Source organism: Topomyia yanbarensis, chromosome 3 (assembly GCF_030247195.1).
Source record: "Topomyia yanbarensis strain Yona2022 chromosome 3, ASM3024719v1, whole genome shotgun sequence".
NCBI lineage: Eukaryota > Metazoa > Arthropoda > Insecta > Diptera > Culicidae > Topomyia > Topomyia yanbarensis.
The window spans coordinates 256,474,686-256,499,771 of record NC_080672.1 but is presented as its reverse complement, the minus strand read 5'-3'; the positions used below and the strand labels follow the sequence as shown (position 1 = coordinate 256,499,771).

The window sequence follows — 25,086 nt, the reverse complement described above, 5'->3', positions numbered from 1 at the left end:
AGCCTATGGGAACGTTGCACCTTTCATTTGGGACTAAGTTTGTAAAAATCGGTTCATCCATCTCTGAGAAAAGTGAGTGAGATTGTGTTCGCGTACACACACACACACAGACGCACATAGACACACACATACATACACACACAGACATTTGCCGAACTCGACGAACTGAATCGAATGGTATATGTCACTCGGCCCTCCGGGCCTCCGTTAAAAAGTAGGTTTTCAGAGCAATTGCAATACCTTTCTATTGAGAAAGGCAAAAAGGTGCAAAATCGGCAAAGTCCCAAAAAGTCGATTTCTAAAAAAAAAAATTTCGTGATAACATAAAATCTCGACGTTTCATGCATTTTAAAGATGTTTGGCATCAAAAATACGAATTCGATTTCTGAAATTTCATGGGGTCCCCCCTTTGAAAAAAATTTTGAGTTCCGGCTTATATGGGAATTTCATGTGTGACCGGACCGTTCAGTCTATATTTCCGGAACCATACAAGCGGTCCGTGCGAAATTTTACAGACATCTGTGGGGATAATATAGCTATCATTTGGGACTAAGTTTGTGAAAATCGGCCCAACCATTTCCGAGAAACTGATATGAGTTTGCTAGTTATGAAAGATGGCCGCTTTTCCCGGGCACTTCCGGAACCGTCTATGGTGGTCAATGTAGTCAACGAAAGTTTGTTTGGCCGTCGGTGACCTAGAACTGCAAAGTTAAGTTATTTGAGAGACATTTTAGCGAAATTTTTACCTTTTTTGCTTCCATCGGGGTATCGGTTTGAATCACAATTTGCTATGTGATCGCACGCCACAACCCGTAACTCCGGAACCGGAAGTCGGTTGGGGATAAAATTTAATAGCCATTTGCGGGGACGCAACATCTTTCATTTGAGACTAAGTTTGGTTGATTCGGTCTAGCCACCTCCGAGAAACCGATGTGACTGTTAGTCTGAATTTGGATACTTCCGCCGGGGCTTCCGGAACCGATGATGGTGGCCAATGTGACCAAAGAGACTTTGAATGACTGTTAATGACCTAGTACTATAAATCTAAGCAGTTGTGGTCACATTTTGGAAAAATTTTCACCATTATACATTCATTGCAGAATTTCTTAAAATCGACATTTTCTGCGTGATCGTACTCATCACCCTGTAATTCCGGAACCGGAAGTCGGATCCATTAGAAATTCAATAGCAGCCTATGGGAACGTTGCACCTTTCATTTGGGACTAAGTTTGCAAAAATCGGTTCATCCATCTCTGCGAAAAGTGAGTGAGATTGTGTTCGCGTACACACACACAGACGCACATACACACACACATACATACACACACACATACATACACACACACAGACATTTGCCGAACTCGACGAACTGAATCGAATGGTATATGTCACTCGGCCCTCCGGGCCTCCGTTAAAAAGTCGGTTTTCAGAGCAATTGCAATACCTTTCTATTGAGAAAGGCAAAAAAAATAAAAAATAACGTTAAACAAGTGACAATGTGGTCAATCAATGAAACTGATCCCAAAAATTTGTAATAAGGTTGAAACTTTATATAAAATCTCGTCTAAAATGATATAAACACTGTGACTCAATCATTGACCTCGGATTCTAAATGAAAATCATCCGGAACATCCGTATAATTTGTCAATTCATGAATCTAGTTCTAGAGCTCGTAAATTCGTAGTTATAACTGGAATTTGCCCCACATTAACTTTCCGGAAGATCTGGAACATCCACGCAGCTGGTCAATTAATAAACCTTGTCCTAGAGCTCTGAAATATTTTCGAAAACATATAAGGGTATATCATTCACATAAATTCGTACTTGCGACTGGGACAGAGACCCATTGACCTTTCGGATGATCTAGCGTAGAACTGTTCAGTTCACAAATATGGTTTTTGTTCCCGTCAAAATACACTTTCTTTGCAATAATAATTCTAAAATAAACATTCGAGGAAACCATAGACGCCAATTCCGGATCTTCCGGAACGATACGAATAGGGTCCATATCCCAATTACAAGTACGAATTTATGCGAATGATATTCCAAAAAATCTTAGAACTCTAGGACAAAGTTCATAAATTGGCCAGTTTGACTGAGGTTCCAGATCATCCGGAAGGTCATAATATAGCCATAAAAAACCATAAGGTCATAAGTATGAACTCGTTCAAATGAGAAATCAAGAAACACTAAAAACCCATGGTTCTAAGACCAGCTTTATGAATTAATCAGTTCAGCGAAAGTTCCAGATTTTTCGAATAGTCATGTGACCAATACTGCCAATTTTTCACTCGGAACTTGAAATTTATACCAATACAACGTGAATAAATATTTTTTTAAAAACTGCAGAATTCTAGATCTAGACTAATGAATTAGACAGTTCTACGCATGGTCCGGATTTTCCAGTTGATTTTCACGTAGAATCCAGTATGAATCAGAGTATCAATATCATTTTAGATGGGATTTTATATAAGCTTTCAGGAGTAACTTTGGGATCAGTTTCATTGATTGACCACGTTGTCACTTGTTCAGTATTAAGAGAAATACTATGATATCACCGGAATCAGCATCGTAATCCTAATGCAGAATATCCAAAATCGGTCCAATCATTTACTAAACTGATATGTATATTCTTATTTTTGTTTTGGTTGTGTTTATTATTAGTATTCTGTCAACAAACTTGTGGTTTATGATGGCGGTTCTGCATACATCTATATATGCCAAACATGACCTCATTCGGCACCGATTCCCGCTGGCCAACCTGGTCAAAAACGATAATATTTATCAAATACTGACAATTGAAACTCTAACTAACAATTTTGGTATAAATTCATAAAGATTTGACTGAAAATGTGTCTTAAAATTGAGTTCGAAATCGGGGTCAACATGATCCGCTAACACCTTATTCGTAACTTTTTTGTAGTGCCCTTCAAGAATGTCCGAAATTTTTAAACTCAATTGCTCTCCATGAAAGAGGAAAAGTTAAGAAATTCCAAACTTCTAGGTGCAGAACTTAATACCTTATTTGGGTTAAGCATTTAATAAGTCTCAGCGAAGAGACAAATGGAGAACTCACCAAGTAATTGAGAAATCCAAAGAAGGTGGAAAAGTGTACGCCAAAGTCCAAAGGGCAAGAAAGGTTCGGAATTGATCACTGATATAAAAACACTAGCGGTTAGCTGAACGGTCTGGTATCGAATACAGCAGTCACTGCGTTTATTAATCTGCCGAACTTCGTGTGACAGATGGGTGTTATGAGCGTTATGCTCAAACCGATTCGAGTTACAAAAAGGGCGTACACATCAGCACTTTTCCCTTAAAATTTTAGTTTAAGATATATAACAAAATTTGTACATTTATGAATATATACAATGGATTAGGTTTTCGAAATCAAGAGTTCTTGAATCATTCAATAATTACATATGAGAGCTTCTTAACTATTATAAGAAAACAATTTCAAAACTTCTTCAGCTTATTGTTTATAGATAAAGTTCTTTTCGAGATTTGCTCTTCGCAAACGTTTCGATCTTCTTAGTTCTGATCCCGGCAATTCCGCCGGTCCTTCTTCAAATTCTCTTTTTTCGCCTTTACTAGGCTGATCCTGCTCAGGACATCCCCTGAAATCCTCCTCCTCGCTCATAGCGTCCTCCTCTCGGTCCTCCTCGGTATCCTTCGTGTTATAATGCGGCATCCACGAAACCATTGGGTTTCTTCGTCCAGGACTGTTCTCCCTAATTTGCATTTGGGAACGGTGTGCCATTACCGGCACGCTTCCAATTGAAATCTGGAATGTGTTTTTAGAAAAGCGTTTTAGGAAATTTACTTTAAGCCATCTCATATGATTGTGAGGATTGTGGTTTTTGTACCACAGAACGTCACCCTCCATCAGTTTATCAAACGGATCAATATTGTTTCAATGGGACGATTTGATGACTTTTCATCACGAGGAGGTTGTGGTGTTAACATTTGTTGTTTATAATGCTTGTTTGGATTAAGCAAATCTATAATTTTTTTTGGAGTATAACTAAAAATTCTTTCAGATGGAAATTTTCCTTCATTTGTCAGGCAACTATTTCTATAATTAAATAAAAATAAATTTATCTGGTCCTCCCAATCCAATTCTTTAGTTTCAGGCTCCATTAGGAACTTTCTTAATACTTCCTCTACCGTTCTCACCAATCTTTCAGCTTGACCGTTACTCGACGGATTATAAGGTGGACTTTTAAGAACTTTTATTCCTTGCTTTTCCAAAAAGCTAACAAAACTATAAGAATTGAACGGTGGCCCGCCGTCTGAAACTAAAACGTCTGGTAACCCAAACCTAGCAAAGAAAGCTATCAGCCTTTTTAGGACTTTTCCTGAATTTGTACCATTTCTCATATAATCAATTTCAATCCATTTGGAAAAACTATCCACCATTAGTAAAAACGTACGATGCTCAAAATAAAAGAAATCTATATCAACGCTTTTTCTTGAAAAGGGCGATACTAGCAGTGACACCATTCAAAGAAAATCAACAGTGAATATTTCCAGACTTGGTTTTATTTCCTATTTAAGAACTATTGTGTTTTTACATCCTAGATTGCATGATTCAGTGATCGAAACCCAAAACGTCACAAAATTGAAATTATTAAATTAAAATTTGTTTTTGCTATTGAAATTGACAAAATGATAGTATCGCCCCTTTGGCGATTGTTTACTTTTTCGGTCCCACCTATCAGCATTGTACGTAACGCCCTTAAGTTTTTTACAATAACTACCGTTTTACACCACCGATATCGTCCGGCTTTTTTCAATAGCGATCATTGTTACTATTTACAGTTGGTATCAGCTTGATAATCCTAAAAAATACGAAAAAAATAGTTTCGCTTCTAAACTGCTAGCAAAAAAGTATCGCCCTGTTTGTTTGCATGGAGCGTGGAGGGCGAAACTTTGAATAAACAAACAAAAATACAGTTTCGCCCGTTGTATTTTTTGCTGTAGTTTAAGAAAGCAATATCGTAGAATCCAAATTTTTAGGTTAATTTGTTGCGTTTCAAAGTCCTCATTCGCATGTATGAAAGAAGCCTTATGTTTACATTTGTAAGTATCGCCCTTTACACAAAAAAGCGTTGATATGTATTCTACTGAATGACCTTGTTGTTGGTGCCCATGCAGACTCTATTTTAGGCTTAGGGACTACAGCCATGCCACTGCAGATATCACATTGCCTTACATAGCTTTCTATATCAGTATTTATTCCAAACCAGTACACAGTTCGTCTAGCCATTAATTTCATTTTTACCGTACCAGCATGGTTGGCATGTAAAAGTTTAAGAATCCCGCCATGCATTTGCTGCGGTATTACAACCCTTTCCTGATACAACAAACATTCGTCAACAATTTCCAATTCATGTTGATTTGAGAAAAAATAGGGAATTCCCTTCCAAAATTTATATTTCTTATTAATTCTTCGTCTAAATGTTTGGGAACTTCTTCCTCCAAAGGGAATCGGGAGCAAAAATCCGCATTACCCATTTTGGATGAGGGTCTGTAATGAATGCCAAAATTATAAATGGATATCTCCAGAATATATCGTTGAAGCCTTGTAACAAAAATAGAATGTTTGCCTTCTTTGCCAAAAATGCCCACCAAAGGTTTATGGTCGGTGAAAACCGTGAAGTGTTGCCCATACAAATATTTATGAAATTTTTTAATTGTAGAAACCAAAGCTAGAGCTTCTAAATGTAGAATGGGGTAATTTTTTTGTGCTGTGTTAAGTGAAAACGATGTGAAACATATTGGCTTTTCAACTCCGTCCACTATATGGGCAATTACCCCACCAAGGCCATAGCCGGAAGCATCAGATACAACCACAATGGGCTTTTTTGGATCATAAAATTCTAAAATATTTGCTTTTACCAATGAGTCTTTACTCTCCTTGAATGCCCTGTCGCAATAGGGATCTTTAGGGGGGTGCGGGTTAAGGCATATTCTGATGCAGATTAGTACCGTGAGTTAATATCTCAGTCCTTTTTCAATTTTTAGGCCCAAAACTTTAGAAAAAAAACATTTTTTAGTATGTTTTCTTTTAGGACAATAACACATCCAAACCCATGCGACTTGCACGACTGTATAGGTTGCCTTATCAGATCTACCATAGTTTGCAGATGAAACTTGGGATAGCAGGCTGCTAGCGGATTGCAAAAGTACCAGATCATGCTGTGTGGGGTGATGTCCCGGTTAACAATGAGGCGAACGAGATATTTGCAGATACGTCATTTAGTAGGACAACTGTCAGTTTGTTGGTTGAATTTAATTTGGTTTTTTGAAATTCAAAAATCAGAAAAGAATAATTAAAGCTTGAGAGTGATATGAGTGTACTCGTAAGGACACCTGCTATCAATGCATATGAAAAACTGAGGCAATTTTTCCAAATTAAAGTTTGCTTCACTCCTTAAAAGATTATACAAAGGATAAAGCTTGGCGGACAAATGTGGTATGAATTTATGATAGTAATTTATTAATCCCAAAAAGGATTTTAATTCCGTAACATTTACTGGCAATTAGGCCTGTCTAATGGTTGCAATTTTGGTCGGACAAGGCAATAGCCCTTTTTTGCTAATGATGTGCCCCAAATACGGAAGTTCATTGACGAAAAATTTACATTTCTCCCAATTTACTTTTATGTTAGCCCTTCGCAAACGCTCTAGCACTAATTCCAATTTTTTTAAATAATCCTGCAAGTCTTTACCCGCGATTAGAACATCATCTAAATAACAAAATATGTTATCGATGCCTTGTAATACCTGCTCCATTATCTGTTGAAAAATGGATGCACTTGAAGAAGCACCCTGAGGCAATCTATTATAAGTATACAACCCCTTTATTGTATTTATAACCATAAATTTTTTGGACTTTTCCGACAAAGACAGTTGGATGTATGCACCCTCAAGGTCAAGTGAACAAAAAACATTACACCCCGCCAAACCGGCGAACAAATCTTGCGCTGTGGGTAATGGGTAGAGATGGTCGGGTTTCATTTTTTTCGAACCCGAACCCGACCCGAACCCGAGAGCTTGAAAATTGAAAAACCCGAACCCGACCCGAACCCGAGAGCTTGAAAATTGAAAAACCCGCACCCGACCCGAGCCCGAAAATTTTAAAATAAGAAAATCCGGACCCGACCCGTACCCGAGAATGAAAATTTTATAAAACCCGAACCCGACCCGACCCCGAGAATTTTAAAATTTGAAAACCCGAACCCGACCCGAACCCGAAAATTTTTAATTTGAGAAACCCGATCCAAACCCAACTTGCTAATATGGAGAATCCACCAGAGATCTCGAAGATTTTTAATTTTAGGCACCCTAGGCTCATCCTAGAATAGTAGAATCATTCGAATCTGAAGTAGCACCATACGCGTTGAGTTATATCTGCCTATGGCGAAACGAATTACTGGCGAGTAAAATCCGTATTTTTATTTGCTATTATTGAACGTCGAATATGTAATGTTATGAGAAACTTACAAATTGTCGATATATTAAACGAAATGTAGAATAAATCGGTCGTTAATTCATGGGGAAACAAAAACTTAATGGTGACTGTTTCAAACAACCTTGCCCGTCGTACTTAACCAAAATTTCTAATTTTGTATCAAAAGCGAATGCTATACATTTCTTTTCTAGGAAATGTAAAACCATTCCTGCAAGGCAGTTTGCTTTAATATATCACAGGTTAGCTATGGTAATTTACCAGAGCAGTACCACCAAATTTGTGATTTCAATATATGGGAATTGTGAAATCGTCCCCGGGGCCCGGACTACAACGTCCTTTTTAGTCAATGGCTACAGTTTATTTTCACTGCAAGCATTCTTTATCATAAATCAATTTGATTATTATTAAACTTCTATTAAAGCAGGTAAAACCTATTTGTTGCATTTGACCAACTTAACAGTGCCCGCTTAAAGTTTGTTTGGGGTACAAATGTATACCACAAAACCATTTACGTTAATGTTTTGTCATGTTTGCATAATTCCGAAGACATTATTTAATCTTTTTTTGCAAGCAAAACATCGATACACAGTAAACGAAAAACTTGTGAAAAATTGTATGTTTTAGAATAAAACTATCCAATTTAATTATAAATTTAATAAAAATTAGGCATATTACAGCGATTTTAGTTCTTGGCTACGAATGTATCCCAAAAAAACCGTTTACTTAGAGAAAAAGTCACGAAACCGTTGTAGGGTTAATGGACAATTATTATTCAATATGTAGCAAAAAGTACTACCATTAACTGCACTCGCAACACCCACTGTTTGATTTCGGATCAATAGATTGGTTTTTATTGTTTCTACTTTCCGTAGATTTCTACTCGCTTTGCTTTGGACACTTTTTGCTGTACGCTTTAGCTGAGTTTTACGCGTTTACTCTGACCGCGGCCTACGTATCGGTTTTAAAATACCTGTCGAAATTAATATTTTAAAACAGAAAGTTGAACCAATATTTTCCGATAAATTCCTGTTGACTTGATTTATTACTAATTATCATTAAAAATAAATCGCAAAGAGATTTTAGATGTGAGACGCGTATTGTTGAATGCTCTCTCATGAATGTTCTTTTATAACTTAAAATAATTCAGTCAGTTTGCGAATCTGAAGAGACAGAATTTTATACAAGAATGAAAAAATACTATATTTGAGCACCAGAAAATACGACGAATTCTAGCGATTTAAAGGTGCTACCATTTGGTACGGTTATATGTGTCTTCCATTCGTATCACGAAGTATAAAAAAGGCTGGGTTTTGTGTATAGACAGCGTCAAGAAATGGTTGGGTTGTTTTGTTCAAAACCCGAACCCGACCCGACCCCGACAATTTCTAATTTGAAAAACCCGAACCCGACCCGAACCCGAAAGTTCAAAATTTTAAAAACCCGGACCCGACCCGAGCCCGAGAATTTCAAATTTCAAAACCCGGAACCCGACCCGAACCCGAGAAGCTTAAATTTATTGAACCCGAACCCGACCCGAAACCCGTCGGGTTCGGGTCGGGTCCGGGTTTCGGGTCTAAAAACCCGAACCCGACCATCTCTAGTAATGGGTAAGTATGAGGTATTAAGCATTTGTTTATAGACACCTTACAATCAATTACCAGCCTTATATCGTTATTTTTTTCATGACAACAACCACGGGTGATGCCCACTCGCTGGTTCTAATTGGAGTAATAACCTTTTCATTCTCTAATTTGTCCAAGTATGATATAACTTTATCTTTCAAACGATAAGGAACGCCTTTTTAAATATTGGCCTGTCTTCTTTCAAGACTAAATCTGCCTCATACCCTTTAATAGGGGCAGAAAATTCTTTAACAAAAATTTCAGCAAACCTTCGCTTTAAATTCTGAACCAAATTAGCTCCTTGTTCCTCATGTTCATTTTCGTTAATGGAATTTGTGAAAAACTGTCTCCAATTAGAGAAAAAATCATACAGGCCATCGCGCCCCATTAATGGAATAAAACTGTTGGCGCATTGTAACACAACTAATGTCAAATTCGTTTGTTTTTCTTTATAATTTGTTGAAACATTTGTTTCTCCAACTACTTTTAGGCTATCCCCATTTACCACAACTAATTTCTTCTCTGATTGCTTCAGAGGCTTTGAATAATTTAGATCGTATTGCTGCTTACTCATAACGGTTACAGACGAACCACAATTTACCTCCATTTGGATGGTTTTGCCCTCCATACAAACACTGATCAAGCAAGGATTATTAATTTTGTTTACCGAAGTTATCAACATACATTGCATTTCACCTGCTTCGGGTTCATTGTCGCTGTCCGCTTCTGTTGACATCTTGGTGAAAAGTTCGCTCAGTGAATTGTCCTTGCTGCATCCTGGTTTTTCGTATCCATCGACAAATTTTACTGCATCTCTTTGCATAATTTTCAATTTTAAACACTTTTTCTTGATATGACCCTTAATTCCGCAAAAATCACAAGTTATCCTAGAATAATCTACTTTTTGTCGATCGGATCCCCGCGGCCAAACAGCCAGTTTAAAATTTGGCTTAGAAACCTCACCTCGGATGTACGGATTGTATCCTAGCCTGGATTTAACCGAACCCCTTGAAGGACCCGGTGTATCCCCCTTATCGTTAGCTTGTGCATTTTCAAGAGCTTTTAAAAGTTTTTGTAAGGCTGTGCCATGTGATTTTTGTATTGGATTTATCGAAGCTATTGAATCATGTTTGCCTCCAATACCCAGGGATTTCGCATTGGATTTGGCCATTTGCCACGTTAAAATAATCTTTTCGGTAGCCTCAGCACTCAAATCCTCATCCTCATTAAGAATTTTTTCCTGCAAGGCTGTATCCGAAATAATTCTATCCCTCACCGCTTAGTCCTTGAATGTCCCGAAGGAACAAAACTCCGCTTGGAGCTTGATCGCGTGAACATAGTCCTCCAGGGATTCATCAGGGTGCTGCACCCTATTCGAAAATCTCAATCGTTGCACCAACCCAGATGGCTTTTTGTCAAGGCGAGTTTTTAATTTTTTAATCATGTCGTCGTACGACACTTCGTTTAAATTACCCATAGGGTACTGAAGCTTTAGCTCGGCATATACAAATGGACCGCTTAATGTAATGAAATGAGCATTTTTTTGTTTATCAGCCGCATTATTAGCCATAAAGCAATATTCTAAGCGATCAATCCAATCACTAAAGGGAGTACCCTTTCTATATGGTTCGATAAGCGAGGCCATACTCATTTGAGACATTCTTTCTATTTCAATTTGGAAAAATTAGAATAGAAAAATAAAACAAAATTAGCCTAACCAATGAAAAAATCAAACGAGGAAAAAATACAACAATTATAAAGCAAAACAGATTGACTCACCCTACAAATCCGAAGGCTATACCTGTCGCAGCTATTTAGCCGACTTGTCACGGTCGACCTTTGCCGACTTTACCGTAGATCCTCGCGAGCGCCTTTGCCTCCTCTTGCGATTGGTTTCCGCAGTCACTTTTTTCGGTAACCTCTCACTTACGTGCTTTCCTGAACCGATTTCGGTTACTTGATGCAGCTATATCAGGTTTAGAAAAAAAATCAATTATTCTGGCATACAAAAGGGTATAAGCTAAAATACACAATACGATTTATTGAAAATAATATTCAGCAATACACCATTTAGTTTTGTTGCTGAAACAAAAGATTCCGTTGTAATAAGAATAAAACTATGATTCTGTATTGTAAAATAGTGTTTTATGAACAAGAGGGAAAACATCCTTTGTTTCGGAATGTTTCAACGATATTTCAATTAAATTCTTTTATTTTGCTGACAATTTATCACTTTACCCTATTATATCCGCCACACACACGCATTCAGGCGAGTTATCCGAATAAAACAAAATGGTGCCAGCGCACGCTACGTTTAATGCGCTTCATAGACGCGTTACCAGAAACAATTTTACCCGCTCTATTCACCTTTTACACACCTTCAGAAGCTGATTTCTGAGAAAAAACTATCCGAATCGTCACGAGAATAATCGATATATTGCCTGCTATGTACACTCACTTTATCTTCGAATGCTGAAGCACAAAAGGGAAGAAAAAAAATGCCGTCCGACGGCTTTATTACTTATTCACTGTTCTTTTCTTTTTTGTCCTCGTCGCCAGTTATCTTATTTGGGTTAAGGGTTTAATAAGTCTCTGCGAAGAGACAAATGGAGTTCTATTGAAACCCAAAACTCACCAAGTAATTGAGAAATCCAAAGAAGGTGGAAAAGTGTACGCCAAAGTCCAAAGGCCAGGAAAGTTAGGAATTGATCACTGATATAAAAACACTAGCGGTTAGCTGAACGGTCTGGTATTGAATGCAGCAGTCACTGCGTTTATTAATCTGCCGAACTTCGTGTGACAGATGGGTGTTATGAGCGTTATGCTCAAACCGATTCGAGTTACAAAAAGGGCATACACATCACTTAAAAAGTTATAATACTTTGAAAGCAGTGAAGACAATTTTCATCAAAATTAACACTCATCATCAATTCAAAGCTGATAGTAATCCATGGTTTCGATGCACCAACATGTGTACAGACGAAAACCTTCCATAGTAACCTATTTTCAAGCTGCAAACAAATCTGAATCAATGAAAAGCGTAACCAAGTTCACTTGTTTACATACCTTCCATTCATTCATTCCACGTGATCATTTTTCAATCTGAGTATGCCACACTATCTTCGTTTCTCTCCATTCAGATGTGAGGCACGAGCTTCATAATATTTTCCGCATTCAATCGAAGTGATTGAGACGGTTTTGACGCTCGAATGCTTTAAAGGCATTAATTGTAGTAGTAAAGGGACTTTATGGCACTAGAACCTCGGCTAGAATTATTGATGCCAAAATATCCTTATTTATAAGCCTAAAAATATTGCACCGAATGCTGTTTGATTCATTCATCGTGTATCGAAGGTTATCGATTTCGATGAGAAAACATCCATATTGGCCCGATCTTCACTCAATGCTAAGTTGCCTCTGACAACACGTAGTACAGCGTTTATTGCTGAATGAAAAGTTCTATTTGGCGCGTTATTTGGATTTGATCGCCTACTACAAATTGGATGACCTGATAAGCAAGGACGATTGGTTCAGTATACAACATTCAACGTTGATATGCATCATTTTGAATCATCAATATTTTCATCAATCACCATCACTGTTTGAAAGTTCATTTTGGGTCATATTGACCCCAACACCTAAAGAAGGTTAAATTGGTTAAATTTGAATATATTTGTAGTTGAAACTGTGGCCACATTTGCAAATATGGCACCACTGACATATGAACAAGCATATGGGGGATAGACCACTAGTGAAAAATTATTCCCAAACCTGAGGGGTAACCCACCAGCAAATGAGTGTTTGGGACCGTGAAAAAAGGTAGAGCTAGGGTTCTGGGAAAATTGCCGGATCGATGTTTTTGAGCTAATTTCCTCATAGTGTTATGTCTGTTACTCTGTGCTAACATTTCCATCATCCGCATAAACGAGTTTAGCAACTATATTTATTTTTCGGGTTTAGGATGAATCTCTTTTTGAAATATTTCGGGAACATTCAAACCGTCAAGCGTCTTCAGCAAAAAATCTTTCTTCTACCCAATATTGTCAAAAAAATGGCATCTGCATACAAAAATAAGCAAACCACCGCTTACCTCCCACATTCAGGGGAATTGAAATTGAAAATATATAATCAATTCCGACACTACAGTACTAAAGTGGAATTTCCATTATCAAAATAATTTCGACTCCAATGTCGCACATTTATAGACTGTGGCAGCGTATGCATAAAGATGCGGGACAAATGCTTCCTCCAGACGCACATTTTACGCCGTCTTCTATTATTACCCCCTAAGAAGAGGATCTTCCTTCGTTTCCCGGTATGCAGTATGATGTCCTGAAGGAAAAGATGTCCTGAAAAATACCATTCTGTTCTACATCTCGATCTCTCCCTATGTCGATGGTCCCTTCAATATCGACATAGAGAGAGTTAACTGTTGTAGCTGCAAACTGAAATGCTCAACCCAAATTACGCTACCTACAATTTTAGCACTGATTCGTCGCTTCATCGATTTTCGAAATCGTTTTCTATTCTGTAGTTTCGATATCCGATATAAGTACGCAGATACATTTAATCAATTTCTTTGGTAACCTGATAAGTTTAATAATTTCGGATTAAAAATTAGAACACTGGAAGTAGAAAATTTTATACAATATATTCTACATAATCATTTAATGCGCATCGAATGCAATACTCGATAAAATACTACGTTACCAGAACAAATCCGATCAATTTTCTCCCGTTGTGCCATTAATCATCCGATAATACATCATATATTCGCACTCATATTCACGGTAGTTTCGCCCATTAAACAGCTTTTTCGGCGGAACGAATTTTCTTAGTGCGTTGGATAGCACGAAATTGTAGTAGACGCGACTTTTCCCAATCACTTGCTTCGTATTACCCGAAATCGCTTCAATTTCATCCAGTAGTTCACAAATTTTCTCATGATTTGTCGCCCACAGCTGCCGATAGTGTTGATCATCCAAAGCAACCGTGTCCATCTCCGGTTTGATGTCTTGCGTAAATGACCTGAGACATTCGTCAAATTTGATGACAGCTCTGACCGCTTGTAATGACATTTCTGCTGACGAAAAGCAGTTTGGCAAAAGAGATAGCACTGAACTAGGCTCACGACCTGTGAGTAAGCAGATGTGGATGTCCATAGAAAAAAGTGGAATCTTAGACGATCGATTAAATTTGGAGAACGGAATATCTGCAAGAAGTGCAAGTTCGTTTCTGTATGGTGGAAGAGTTGCTGGAGAATATACCGGGACGTGGGAGATTGATTTGCTTTCAAGCCTTGTGAGGTTCAAAGATTGTTCGCTCAGATTCATCGTCTGATTTGCAGTCTTCTGACGCATGTTGTGAACGGTGTAGCGACTGAATCGCTTAAAGTACGTTATTTTTTCTTTTATTTGATTGAGCAGCTGAATTTCTTCTTGAATTTTCTCCGAGTAAGAATCAATTTCATTATATATTTCTCTTAATTGTGCAAGCAATTGTTCATGGTTCTCCAACTTTTTTGTTTGAATTTTAATCTCTTGCTTCTTTCTCTCAATCTCTTTATTTATCAGCTCCAGCTGACCTTGATTGTAATCTTTCGTTGTCGATTGAAGCATATAATCTTCCAGAATGGCATCCGCCTCATCGTCCATGACATTTAGCAAATTCATTTTACTTTCCAGCATCTGAGAAAACGGCGTGTACTTTGTCAAATAGTCCTCCCGCAAGGACTGCACGGAATGCTTCATAGAAACCAAATCAATGAAGAGGTTAATATGAGAACCGCACAGCTTCGCCATGTTTACTTGTAACATATCTTGATCCGATAAGGTTGTATTTTTCTCAAACTCATTCTGCTGTCGATCTGCTTCAGATATCTCTAAAAGCTGCTTTTCCTTCATTTCCATTAAAACACTCCAAAGATAATAGTTTGGAATACCTTTCAGAGCGGTTTTCAGATTGGCCCACAAGACTTGCTGAGCCTGTTTGCATCCTTCCTGCTTAAACTCAGAGAATTTCGAGTAAAAATCCTGTAATTTCTTCAAACAAAGCTTAATAGCATTTTCAGCATCTATTTTAGTTTTAGAAGAATCCATAATCTTTACGGGCATCAGGTGGTCGATGGTTTCTTTGATCTCAACCTCTTTCGTGGACATTTTTGCCAAATAATTGTTTACAGCTCTATGAAAGCAGAGTTTGTCGTCAGCTTCACGAAGTTTCGTAGCAAGACTTACCTTTTGAATATCTGAAGGTAAATTCGATAATTAGTAGAAGAGCTAGAGCATAAAAGATGTGCTACATACTTTTCTCTTTGATCTTACCCGCCACTGAGTTTAATGCGTTAATCGAACTCATAATTCGCCCTTTTGTCTCAGCACATTTAGCTTTTAATTTTCCTACCTTTTCAAACCGTCGGAGCTCTTCAGGCATTTGGTTAAGTTTGGATTGCTGGAATGTAACAAAGACTGGAGTTTAATACAAGTGCCCATCAGAATTTTACCAAACTCTACACTAACAGCTACAACACTGCCTAAACTTCGATAATGTTTCAGTTGCGATACGAGTACATTGTTCCGCATCGTGGCGATTTCCTGGCGCGGTCGGACTGCTTTCATAATTTGCTGGAAGAGAATGCTCTCCTTACCTCGGATGTATCTAAAAGCCGTAAAATTAATACGATATTTAAAAATTTGTCTAAATCACAACTTACTTTTTGAGTATTTCATCAGGCGGTATTTTCTCCAAAGGACAACCAAGTCTTGTTGCCCATACTTTAAATTGTGCTACTTCGTCCAACGATGCCATTGTTGTCTATTGAACTTTGTTCTTGCAAAATAGATTCAACTGCCACTAATTAAAAGAAACAATTTTATCAAAACTTACCGCTATCAACAAAAGCAGCCAAAAAAATGTCAATTGACGGAAAAAATGTTGTGCTAAGTTTGCAGATGACGCCAAAATATTCAAAGAGATACTCTGTTTTTTGCATGGTATAATTTTAGCAATAGATGTCGCTAAATAGAAAGAAAATCTGCGCTAATCTTTAGCCAAATTACGATCGGCCTTTGATGCCACCTGGTGTATAACATTTCTAGTACTTTATAGCGACGAGTAGCAGAACTGATAAAACTGCAGCGCGATCTGGCGGCAAGAACATAAACGAGTGAGTGAGAAGTGCCAAACTTAAAATGATAAAGTATACTAGCCAGTTAAGCTCAGCCGTAAATGAACCGGAATTCTGGCTGGTTCCAGTTCGTATTCTGGCTCCAGTGACACAACCGATTCAAATTAGAATCGGTTGTGTCACTAGATGTGATTTAAAGGCAATTTCAATACTTCTCGACAAACATATGATTACGGCCTAAAAGCCAACTGTCAAAATTCACTTTGAATGAAAATTCCGGACAAACCGTTACACGCCAATCACAGATGTTGGTAGTAAACGAAAGAGAAAAGTTTTCTCTTTCATAAACTGCTGTGCACTGTGTTCGGCTAATAACGGTTTGTCCGAAATTTCAATTCAAAGTGGATTTTGACAGTTGGCTTTTAGGCCGTAATCATATGTTTGTCGAGACTTAGACAAATTTTCTGGCGGCTGAAATGGACTTGATTGTTTTTTGCGTTTTTCAAACATGGCTGTTCATGTTTGGCTTAAGCTTAAAATTGTTTTTTGAACAATTGGTGTGTTCTCACTTGTATTTTGTTTGTCTAGTGCACTTCATTTAGCCAACGAATGTAGAAAATTGTGGAATCGTGTGTAAGTATAGTAGAACAAGATCTCTGACATAAAGTTTTAATGAACGACAGATTGTGATAAGTTTTAGTGTGCAATACCAACTTCACTGTTCTTTGGGTAAAATTATTTAACTGATTTATTATTATTTTATTTTTTTCAGTTCATACATTTTATACTGTTTCTTCATTTTATGAATATTATTAATTTTGTTCAGTCATTTTTACTACTTTCTTCCTATAAGTTGGTGGTGATTACCTAGTATACTGGTAAGTATATGTGAGTAGATAATGAATCCGAAAATAAGTATTATTTTTAATTTTCATATTAGGCAATTAAATGGCGCGTTCCGTGGGCGATTTTGGGGCGATTAAAGAGCGGGTTGGGCGGCAAAAAAATGACAGCTGCAAATCGCCCAAATGTTGCATTTGAAATAGCCACCTAATTGCCAGCAATTTGCTGGCAAATTGAAGGGCAATTAGCGCATCCGAGTTGGCAAATAGCCCCCCGTTAGCCAGCAACTTGCCCTTTTTGACTGGGACAGTTCACACCAAATCGAACAGCACATTATGAAAGTGTGATGAATCGAAAGTGTGATCAAAAGTGCAACTCCTTTGGCCTGACAGCTTTTTAGCGGACCCTACACGAGTAGAAATATTGACAATTTACCAATTTTTGATCAATGTATTGATCGTGTAAGGACATTTTGATAATATTGATTCTGTAGAATTCAAATAGGATTGACGTATTAAAGCAGTCTTGTCAATATTTTTATTGACAATCACATTGTGATTTACATTTCTAAAGAAAATAAATCCAAAAAAGGCCAATTAGTTACTTCTTACTGTAATATTCATTAGGGGTTACAGATTTTGGAGGAAACATATAATTATGGTTTTTAGAGAATAGGAAATATTTCGGCGTGTAGATCTTTTAGGAACTGTCCGAACACTTCCTTAATTAAAAAAAATGCAAACCCTGGAAGGTTGACTCATATGGATATCTCCAATCTGTATTGGCAGCCAAAGGATGAAAACAAGAACCGAAAGTACTTTTCAAAGAAACACTCAGTATACTTCTTCCTGTTGCTTGCTATCAATCTTTACCGATAAACTAATGCGCTTCGGAAGGAGTGCCCCTTTCTCTTTGATGATTTCGTTTTATCTGCCATTCTCTTCGCTCTCATATCGGTGTGAACAGAACGACATTCCCAAATGCGCCGTGTGCATTGAAGCGAAGAGCAAAAAATGAAAGCTCTCGCATATGCGCGCACCTAGCGGCACTCTGTAGTAGTAAAATGGACAGATTAGTTCTATGTGAACTCGTTCGAAGGCGTTACTAAACTGAGGACTGAATTTTGTCAAAGTGAACAGGGTTTACTATTAGGCTGTTCGCAACGCTGATGTATTTTATATGGATTGTTCTATTTTACATCACCGACTAAAACAGTTGGATCGCAATGCAGCACTGTTTTGGATCAGATTTAGAACAGCACGACTATACTGTTTAAAATTTTCCACAATTTGAAACACGAATTGAACACTGTTTTAAATATTCTTCATTACTATGTGGGACGACTGACAGCAGAAAAAACAATATGTGTCCCGAAAGTAATAAACAATAAAAAAAAATTGAATAAACCATATTAAGAACAGGTTAGGTTAGCAATCCTTTCATTGGGAACACCGTGTATTTTGACAAATTAAAATTATCCAACGGCTTTCCATTTTATTTATTTATTTATTCACTTTATTTTTCATCTCTGATGGTCTCCTTAAATTTTTTTTGTGCGGGAAAAACCGATTTGAGGAACTATCCTCAAATGCGCACAAAAACCCAAAATCTTTCGCGATAGTGCAGACCAAGAGGGTGAATGTTTTGACGTTTATTTAAAAAATGAGTGAAGTGAACATAAGCTGGCTTCCTGGCTCGGATAGTTGCCAAAAAATGACAGCGAACGCGCTTTCAGCAACATTCACATTGTTACGGGCCAATGTTGTTAACACAACCTGAAAGTTGTCGAATGCAAACAAACTTCATTTTGATGTGCTTAATGTGCAGGCGATAAAAACAAACAAATTTTATAGAGAAGAAGCAATGCAAGAAAAATCGTGCTTTCTCATATATTGTTAATATTTATTTATTCTGAATCCCACTTTCAAACAGAGTTGTACAGTTCATGTGAACAGACCTTAAATATTTGGAACGTAGCTTGCGCTACTGGCATTTGGTGGTAGCTTCAGGCAACAAACAGTTTTCATGAGGCTGGTACAGACAGTGCTTTACAAAATTATTGTGACAAAGTACATCTTAGTTTCTACTTAATATCATTACAAATCACATTGTATAGTGAGTCGTTGAAGTCTATTTTCAAAAGCATTACTAGATTCAAGTCGAAGAATGTAAACAAGAAACGAGAAAGAACTCCGGACGACGTGACATTTCGACGAGTTACGATTCGAGCCATCGGGGTGGGTGCCACCGTTGTCAACTAAAACCGACAAAAATTATTTTTCGATGTCTATCACACCAAACATGTTGTGCTCAATTTTCAGATGGCGCCAAACTTGTCGAAGGGATGCATGCCGACCGCATTCCCATTTAGCAGCAGATGCCGCTCAATAGAAAGAATAACTGCGCTACCTTGTGCTAAATTACAATCGGTCTTCATCGTCTTTAACGCCACCTGGTGTTGAATATTTATAGTGATTTCTAGCGACGAGTAGCTAAAATGATGGCGACCATTTTGTCCTACACTGAGAAATCAAAATATTCTGGTTGAAAATCGAAATATTGAACTTGCGACTTTCGCTTTTTCCCTATTTGCAGAGTGGGCAACTAATGCGCATCTTGTGTACATGTTAGAGATTCAACTTGCGCATTATCTACACCAGTTGCGCTTTAGTTGCACAAGCTGAAAATAGGAGAAAAACCTAAAGGCGCAAGTTCACTATTTCGATTTTCAACTGCAACCAGAATATGCGCAGGTAAATATTAGGTTTGTTCCAGTACACGGAAGTCACTCCCTGTTGCTCTGGAGCAAAAAATTCTTGCTCATTTTCACTCCGATTTGCTACCAGAAGATGAAAAAGAAAAGAAGATAATACAGGAACGATTTTCTCCCTGTTTGCTCCGGAGTACTTCCAGTTTCTCCTGGTACTGGAACAAACCTATTAACGACGCTGAAACCCTCTGGATAAAGACTCGACACGTCAATTGTTTGTTTAGCATTTATCTGTCAGTGTCATTTCAATCGCGCACGAGACCTGTCAAGACCTCGTTCCAGAAGGATTCGAAGCGATTTTCCTCGGATTAACTGCTTTTGACAGGTCTCGTGCTCGTTTGGAATGACACTTACACGCAAAAAAAAGTTTCGGTTGAAATTACTATTTTAGAGGGTTAAATTAATTACATTGTGTACCCACAATTTTCGGCTGATCATATTTCGTTGCAACCACGTAAAGAATCATTTCTGATTTAAGTTCATAGTAAATTTTACCATACACGATATACTTTTTACTGTAAGATTTTGAATACTTACGGATGACTATGATGAAGCTTGAGCTCAAATTCCAGACAGAATTCAACTAAAAGAATCAATTACATCGACGGTTTGTCATACCACTATTAAAATTTCATTTTAAACTTACCACTAGACTTTTCAGAAATATTTTCCGGACATGAGATTGTGTTATTTATTTTGTAGAAAATTCGTTCTCACAATAAAATAAATTCAAATAAACTTGTTTCGACGAAAAACAAAAACAAGTTAATTGGATCGAAATGGCGCACGTCAACATTCCCTTGACACTTAGAATTACTATGTTTCTAGTACATTTAAACGGAAATCATAGTCAGCTGAAAGTTGTCGGTTACATTTAATTTTACCATAATCATGGTAAAATATGACCTTATAACAAGAAAATGAAGGGACGATAACAACGCGTATAATAAATGAAGTGAATTTTAACACAAAAGTATAGTTGGTTTAAATAATTAATTTAGTCAGCAACACCATAGAATTTGAATTGATGCATAGTCCTTTTTCCTATTAAGTGGTTGTGTTGACTTAATTTTTCATTATTTTTACCACTTTGATCCATAGTAAATTTGAACACAGATTTATTGTAATGTTTACAAGAATATTATTTTATGTGTACAAATGTATAATAAGAATAAGATAGACAGGGCGAGTCTTTATACAGAGGGATTCAGCGTCTTTATTAAATATGACATATGTGCATATTGACTTATTTGACCAACACAGTTGCAATGTATATAGACAACATACATAAAAACGCTGTTTTCTATTCGCCATCTGATTTAACCTCATTTGGCGAAAATTCCACCCGATTTAATCTCAATCTTGCACTAACAAAACCGCACATGGATTAGTCAATACTTTCTATTCCCGTCTCTTTCATTCGGCTGTGAATTTTATGCATTTTCTAGCATATTTCTAGTAAGCATTCTATGAGTGGATATACCGAGAGGCAGATAAAAAAGTATGCTATCGATGCATAAATAAAATTCTGCTTGTAGCCAACATCTGCCTTTGTCAAAATCAAAACAACCCACAGTGGTGGATTTTCCTAAAAATCTGGCCAAAAGTCGAAAAATGCATGGTAGTACTTTGGGTTCTAGTACATATATTGTCCTTCAGATGATGCTGTTGCATGCTATTTTAAGTGAAACGCTCCAAAATTTCCATATTTGAGGTGTTGGCACATCGAAACAGCTTAAACCATCACGTTTTGCTCATATTTTTTTATCGAGCGCCTGAAATATCGATATTATTCAGGTGTAGCTAGATTTTAATAACAGTGCCGGTTTCGAATGTGGATTAATGGAAAGTTATGCTGACGGTATATACCTTATTTATATGTATTGATATTAAAAGATATTATTTTGTTTGTTTATAGAAAATGTCAATAACTTTCACGCTTTTGTAGCAGACGGTTTCAACAAACATTTTTGCTAAATTATTGAAATACTTTTTTTGTCTACGTATGTCCACTATATTTCAAGGCAATTTGTATTCCTTGAACAATTCTCCATTTGGAGCATTATACAATTCTTGCTCGAATTTGCCCGTTTATGAGTAATCTTTGATTTAGTGGAGACGGAGACGGATTATAAGATTTGGCATACACTGGAACCATTAAATCTTCTTTCGTGAAAATTTTCTTAGATTTAAATTAAAATGTCGGCCATTTTGCATCCGCCATTTTGAATTTTGAAAATCTGACATCAAAATCGTAATCTGCGCCCCAATAAACCGTGGTATGTATATTTTCAGGTCAATCAAAACCATTTTCGTCTTTTGCCCAGGTTTTTAGGGAAATCCGCCACTGTGCCACCCAATGCGCATGCAGGCCCATGTCGCTCATGCGCATTGGGTGGCACAGTGGCGGATTTCCCTAAAAACCTGACTAGGCCCATTGTATGTTGTTTACTGTCAAAGTCTGTGTATCCCCATAACGGATGACTGAGATGACACCTCCTGGATCTAGCGAAAAGAAAAATTGCAGCCAATGTCTTACTCTTATTTTTCTTTTTTCAAATAGCTAAAGTTAATGTTCGATTATTATATAATCGCTTTAACCCTCAAAAAGGCAACCGGGTCTCAGAGGCCCGGCACGTTACAATTTTTTAGTTACAAAAAAATGTGTATGCAGTATAAGCTTGGGCATGGAAATTTTGATAAGTAGCTTTGAAATCTATAACAAAAATAAAGAATTGTGAAATTTTCATCTATGGAGTGATGCGCAGCTATGTTTGAATTTTTTACATGCACAAAAAGGCAAGCCGGGCCTGGCAGGCCCGGTGTGCATGCAATATTTACTAGGAATACCACGGGTTTCATACATTAATATTTATCTGAAAAAAACATTTTGATGAGTTCATCTTCATATTAGCAGGAATTTTTTTCATGTTTTGATTGATTTTATCTTTTTACCTTTTCTTATAAGAAAAAAAATCTTGAAAGTTTGAGCGAATTCTATACATTTCTTTTATAAGAGATGTAAAAATAGCATACGATAATGACGTGTGTCATATTTTTTTGGGTAAATACTTTTATTTCACCCACTGTGGTCTACTTGACAATTATTTGGATACAACATAACCTACCTCTGTCGTTATTGTCTATTTTTGTTGTCTATTCTTTGTGTTATAGTTGTCGTAATTATTCAAATTGTAGGATCTAAAAGCAACAAAAAATTGAAATGGCTATAAGACAATATGCCCATGTTTTCAATCGTCTCAAAGAATCTGAAATAATGGAAGAAATTTGAGCAAATTCAACAGCAGACGATTCCGAAACTGATTTGCAAAGCGAGGAAGAAGATGTGAATGATATTGCTTCCGACGATGAATCTTATGCAGAAAAATATGGATATGTACTCCGGTTATGCATCAGAAGAAATTAATAGCAACCCAGAAACATTTATTGGTCGTGTTCAAACGAAATGGAGCTCAGAATCAATCGACAGTCGACGTGATCTTCCGAGTACTCACCTTTTGGAAACAAAATTTGACCTTTTTACATCCATCGCCTAATACGCTGAAATCAGGATTTGCTGCGTGTTCGTACTCATCATCCTGTAATTCCAGAACCGGAAGTCGGATCAATTAGAAATTCAACAGCAGCCAATGAGAATGCTGTACCTTTCATATGAAACCAAGTTTGTAAAATCGGTGAAGAATTTGCTGAGAAATAGGTATGACATTATCTTAGGAACTTGGTAAGTTCCCCCGGGGCATCAAGAACCGCCATAGCTGGCCAATGTGGTCGAAGTGCCTTCGGTGGGTCATTAATGATCTAGACATGCAAAGCCAAGTAATTTTGCACATATTTTAATATATATATATATATATATATATATATATATATATATATATATATATATATATATATATATATATATATATATATATATATATATATATATATATATATATATATATATATATATATATATATATATATATATATATATATATATATATATATATATATATATATATATATATATATATATATATATATATATATATATATATATATATATATATTGCATCATTTGGACATCATGGTGGTATCAGTTTCTATGGAAATTTGCTGTGTGATTGTACTCTTCAACACGTAACTCCAGAACCGAAAGTCGGATCAATAAAAAAAACAATAGCGACCGATGGGAAGGCTGCACCTTTCATTTGAGACTAAATTTGTACAAATCGTTCCAGCCACCTCAGAGAAAAATCGGTGAGATTGTTTGTCACATACATACATCCATACATACATACACACACATACAGACATTTTACGATCTCGACGAACTTAGTCGAATGGTATAAGAGATTTGGCCCTGCGGGTCTCGGTTAAAAAGTCGAAATTTCGATCGATTGCATAACCTTTCTATATGAGAACGGCAAAAAGGAGCTTGAATTTAGACGGGCCTGAGAGGCCCGGCTTGCCCTTTAATGTTAGGATTTTAGCTTGCCTTCACAAGGGTTAATCATTTATTCAATTAATTTAATTTAATTTTGAAGTAGAAGAAAAATCGTTCTCATTTTTGCTGATTTTTGTTGTTAATTTTATATAATTTTTCAAAACAATGGCTCGCAAGTATCATTGCGCACAGTACCTGCTGTAACAGTAACGCTGCGTGTTACCAATGTATTACTGGTCAGAAATTTTTTTTTCATTCCACCCTATTTCGTGGTATTTTCCAAAACCCGATTTTTAAACTTTCACTCTTCCAAACAATTGCACTTTTTTAAAATATCGAAATTCCATTCTATACTGTTCCTAGACCATTCTTTCAACTTTTAGAATCATTTGATTTTTTTCAAATCGATTGAAAATGCGCAAAGTAATAGTAATTTTTGTAAAGAAGTCAAAATCGCGATTTTTTCACTTTTTTTTTATTCAAACCGATTTATGCATCATTGATTCAATAAATTCCGAAATTTCACGTACACAGCTGTTTTTGAAATTAAAAAAGATGGGTGGGTAATGCCAGAGACATAACCGGAGTGAAGTAGAATACACTTTAGACTGGTTATACAAATGCTAGAATTTTGACTATCTTTTGATATGTTGTTTTAAAAATAATTATTTCGCTATATCTAATGGAAATACCGAAATACCGATAAACGCACATCGAAATTAAAAATATTCGTCAGGCACAAATCCCCGACTACATAAGGGGAACGTGCCATTTAAGCCAATATATTCTGATTCCTGAT

At 36.8% G+C, this 25,086-nt stretch overlaps 2 protein-coding genes across 3 annotated transcripts in view; both read right to left on the bottom strand.

Moving 5' to 3' along the window:
* LOC131694290 (negative elongation factor E) overlaps positions 1 to 25,086 on the bottom strand; it is a 315,399-nt gene that overhangs the window by 21,068 nt on the left and 269,245 nt on the right. The gene's annotated exons all lie outside the window — the stretch shown is intronic.
* On the bottom strand, positions 13,733 to 20,423 carry LOC131694283 (augmin complex subunit dgt5). The gene is made up of 5 exons (XM_058982885.1): positions 20,375 to 20,423; positions 15,811 to 15,950; positions 15,617 to 15,755; positions 15,404 to 15,548; positions 13,733 to 15,345 (listed from the first exon to the last, which is right to left on the bottom strand). The coding sequence occupies exons 2-5, from the start codon at positions 15,903 to 15,905 to the stop codon at positions 13,823 to 13,825; spliced, it is 1,902 nt and encodes a 633-aa protein (XP_058838868.1). The 5' UTR covers positions 15,906 to 15,950; positions 20,375 to 20,423; the 3' UTR covers positions 13,733 to 13,822.

Coding starts and splice junctions, on each gene's coding strand:
- LOC131694283 (XM_058982885.1), bottom strand. CDS start 15,905: ATGGCATCGTTGGACGAAGTAGCACAATTTAAAGTATGGGCAACAAGA. Junction 15,756..15,810: donor CCTGATGAAATACTCAAAAA/GTAAGTTGTGAT, acceptor TACGGCTTTTAG/ATACATCCGAGGTAAGGAGA. Junction 15,549..15,616: donor GTTTAGGCAGTGTTGTAGCT/GTTAGTGTAGAG, acceptor GTTACATTCCAG/CAATCCAAACTTAACCAAAT.